General features: G+C 40.1%; 1 protein-coding gene across 1 annotated transcript; it reads right to left on the reverse strand.

The window, feature by feature from the left end:
* Positions 1 to 966: 966 nt before the first annotated feature.
* LOC111811744 (BTB/POZ domain and ankyrin repeat-containing protein NBCL-like) lies at positions 967 to 3,917 on the reverse strand. Its single transcript, XM_023698769.2, has 2 exons — positions 3,255 to 3,917; positions 967 to 2,107 (listed from the first exon to the last, which is right to left on the reverse strand). Exons 1-2 carry the CDS (start codon positions 3,756 to 3,758, stop codon positions 1,166 to 1,168), a joined length of 1,446 nt encoding a protein of 481 aa, XP_023554537.1. The 5' UTR covers positions 3,759 to 3,917; the 3' UTR covers positions 967 to 1,165.
* Between the last annotated feature and the right edge of the window lie 240 nt (positions 3,918 to 4,157).

The raw sequence follows: 4,157 nt of genomic DNA on the forward strand, positions 1-4,157 counted from the left end.
ATCAATAATTTAAATATTTAACTCAAAAAAATTTATATATATTGATGCATGAAATGATAAATTTAGAATAAATAAAAAACTACTAATAATTCTCAATAGCTATTTTAATTCATATTTTCACAATTAATTAAATATCTATAAACTATTTGATAATTATTTCATCCATTTTTTTTAATTACTATGATTTTCACCATTCTTACAAAAAAAAAAAAATAATAATAATAATAATAAAATAAAATAAAATAAAAAATAATAATTAATTAATTAATTAATTTTTATACAAATTTTTAAAAATCTTTTTTTTGGTAGGCAACTTTTAAAAAGTAAAAGTTAATCGTAACTCAATGATAATTAACACTGACATCCTCGTTTGTATTACAAAAAAATTATCATATTGATAGGGTTGTTTAAAATAACCCGATGTTCAAAAAACTTCATCAACCCAATTCAATTCATTCGATTTTGAGTTGGGTTTTAAAATATAATTTTTTTTTACGATATAATTATATATGTATAACATTTGTTTTATTTTTATTTAATTTCATAACTATTTTTTTATTATTTATTCTTTCATAACTCTTAAAATAATTTTTAATTGTCTAGAAAACAATTTTTGATTGAGTTTAATTTTAATTAATTACTTAGAAAATTATTAAGTTTAAATAAATGATTCGAGCCATTCAACCCAACCCAAAAAATGTATGATTGGGTTTGGAGTTAGTCCATGGACTCAATCCACCAACTAAAATGTGAGTTCGGGTCCAAGTGTTGTTGGGGTTGAAAAATTTACAACCCGAACCATTGGATTGACTCTAAAATATGTCCCAACCCAACTCGAGCCAATCCAACAACTCAAATGTGAGATCCCTCGGTTGAAAAGGAGAACAAAACATTCTTTATACAGGTCGTAGAAACCTCCCTTCTGACCCATTTTAAAAACTTTAAGGAGAAGCCCAAAGAAAACAATATCTCTAGCGGTGGACTTGGACCGTCACATCAAATAATTAACATTTCAAACGATAAAAAAAGCGAACGATTTCCACAATTTGAATTATATATCCTCTCTTTCTCACTATATAGAAATGCATGAGATGGGAGACATATTGTAGATAAATATTTTGGTAATTAACAGAAAGAAAGATATATAATAAAAATTTGAGGAGGTTTAGTAATCATGGGAATGGTGGAACATTGTCGGGTCAGTTCCTCCATGTCTATGATCATCTCCTCCTTCACCTCCCATTTGAGCTGAACCATGGTTAGCTCCAAGGTTAAGATAAACCAACCTCGTGTCAAGGTTCAAATTGCTTCCATTGCTGCTGCTGCTATGATCTTCACTCATTTGTGGAAACATTGGAGCTGTGGATGATGCGTTATTTGCATTATTCCCTTGTTCTCTTGATATCACCAGCGCTGCTGACTGAACCAGCTCCAAACAAAGCCTCAGCTTGTTTGGTTCTATGTGTGTCATCCCTGGCACTGCCCCTTTGAAGAGAAAATCTGAAGTTAGGGTTCTTAGTATGTCGAGCGGTGTCACCCCGTCGACTGTTCGGATGGTTGGATCGGCATGGTGGTCGAGGAGCACCGCCACCATCTCCGCCGACACCATCTCCGATGCAATGTGCAATGGGGTTTTCCCAGCTGGCCCGGCCGGGTAGTTGACGTCGGCAGCTCCGAGCTCGAGTAAAGCTTTAACGACTTCTCGGGTGCAATTCTCGACAGCATAATGTAATGCCAATGCCTCATCGAGATTTAGGGCTTCTCCCATGACCATTAGCTTGACGAGTTCGACGTTGGAGGAGTCTAATGCTCTTCGCATTCGACGAATCTTTTGCTCCTCCATGTCGGCCGCCGCACTGAGATGGAGGTGGTGGTGAGGCATCAAGGATGATCGACGAGCGAGGGAGGATTTGAGTCGAAGCTCCTCGATTTTGGCAACGACGTCGAGGGGAATGTGTTTTGCTAGAACTTCTGTTGGAAGGCCTGATTTTGCGACCAAATGGGAACAAGTAGTCCATAGCTGGTGCATGTCTTGCTTTCTTGATGCAATTAGAACTTTCATTACATCTTCAATTGAAGCTTTCTCTACCATGCTCACCAGTTGCTTCTGAATGTCCCATAATACAACAAAACAAGAAACAATCTTAGTTTAAACCTTAATTCCCCATTTTCAAACCTACTAAACCCAAAAGTTCTTTCATTCAATAAATTAGAAAATTTTTCTTTTAAATCGAGTGAATCTTAATTAGCCTCTCCCTAGAAAACGCGTTTTAAAAACCGTGAGGAGAAACCTGAAAGAGAAAGTTCGAAAAGAACAACGTTACAAATAGTATTAGAGCCAAGCACCGGGCGATGTGCCAGCGAAGAGGCTGAGTCCCAAAGGGGGTGCATTTGGTGGGGGTTGCACATCGATTGGAGAAAAGAACGAGTACGAGTGAGGACACTGGCCCTGAAGGGAGGTGGATTATGAGATCTCACATCGGTTGGGGAGGAGAACGGAACACCCTTTGTAAGGATTTGAAAACCTCTCTCTAGAGAGGCGTTTTAAAAACTTCGAGGAGAAGCTCGAAAGCTCAAAGAGAACAATGTTACAAACAGTATCAGAGCCAGACACCAGGTTATGTGCCAGCGAGAAGGTTAACCCCGAAAGGGGTGCATTTGGTGGGGGTTACACATCGATTGGAGAAAAGAAAGAGTGCGAGTGAGGACACTGGCCCCGAATGGAGGTGGATTGTAAGATCCCACATCGATTGGGGAGGAGAACGAAACACCCTTTGTAAGGGTTTGAAAACCTCTCTCTAGAGACCGTTTTAAAAACTTCGAGGAGAACCCAAAAACTTCAAAGAGAACAACGTTACAAACAGTATCAGAGCTAGACATCGGGCTATGTGCCAGCGAGAAGGTTGAACCTCGAAAGGGGTGTACTTGATGGGGTTCCACATCGATTAGAGAAAGAAACAAGTACCAGTGAGGACGCTCGCCCCAAAGGGAGGTGGATTGTGAGATCCTATATCAGTTGAGGAGGAGAACGAAACATCCTTTATAAGGGTGTGAAAACGTCTTTGATGCAAGATTGTTTGGAAGAAGATAATTTGTGAGTGAATTTGTGGAATAATTACTAAAACAATCTAAATCCCAACAGCTTAATCAGTCCAAATCCCAAGAACTCACCAAACCCACCAGATCCAAGAGACACTAAACATTCCTCAACATCTTAAAGAGAGAGAAAAAAAAGTGTAAAACAAATGGAAAACCTGAGTGAGTAATGCGAGCTGTTCAACCCCAAAAGATCTAGCGGCGGAGAGAGTATCAAGAGCAAGATCAACGGCGGAGGAGCAATGCGTATGCCAACACCCTCTCTCGCCGCAATTCGGGCGTGGCTCATGCTTCTGCGGCAAAATCGAAACTTGACCGCTGTACAAAAACTGTAGGAGTAGTAGAAACACCTCATATCCCACGCTATTCACCGGGATCACTCCCTGCGGCGGAGGACCGCCACCGCCACCACCACCGCCACCGCCCCGTGAGTTGGATCCGACAATAGGAGAGGCGGAGCGAGAATCAAAAACAGCCCCAGAAGAAGAATCAGAGCCACAAAAGAACTTGCGAAAGAAGAGGCTGCGAGCGGCGAGGATGCAGCGGTGGGCATGGACGAGACGGCCCTCGACGCTAAAGGTGACGTCGCTGAAGGCTTGGCCATTGATGAGAAGGTTAAGGTAATCAAGAGAAAGGGATCTTAGGGAGTCTTCAAAGGACATAGCTCAAAGAAGAGAAGAAGAAGAAGAAGAAGAAGAAGAAGAAGAAGAGGGATTTGTAGATGTGTAGTTTTTTTGAGGTCTAGGGTTTAGGACTTTGAATTATTTTGTTTGCAAAAAAGAGGAGAGAGAGAGAGGAAGAGGAGAGAGAAAGATGGTTATGGTTATGAACATGGATGGCTCTTCTGAGAGGTCGAGGTACTTAAAACAAAAACAGTTGTTGCTTAGATTAATGTGGGGATTCCAAGATGGGACTGCAAAGTACTTTTCTAATTACAACCTTATCTAATATGAACACGTGTATGCTAAGGAGAGATTTTCACACTCTTATTCTTGTTCTCTTCTCAAATTGACGTTAATTTTGTGAGATCCCACATTCGTTGGACGTTGAGAGGAAGCTCG

Source organism: Cucurbita pepo, chromosome 10, assembly GCF_057944985.1.
Source record: "Cucurbita pepo subsp. pepo isolate OVF chromosome 10, ASM5794498v1, whole genome shotgun sequence".
Classification (NCBI taxonomy): Eukaryota; Viridiplantae; Streptophyta; class Magnoliopsida; order Cucurbitales; family Cucurbitaceae; genus Cucurbita; species Cucurbita pepo.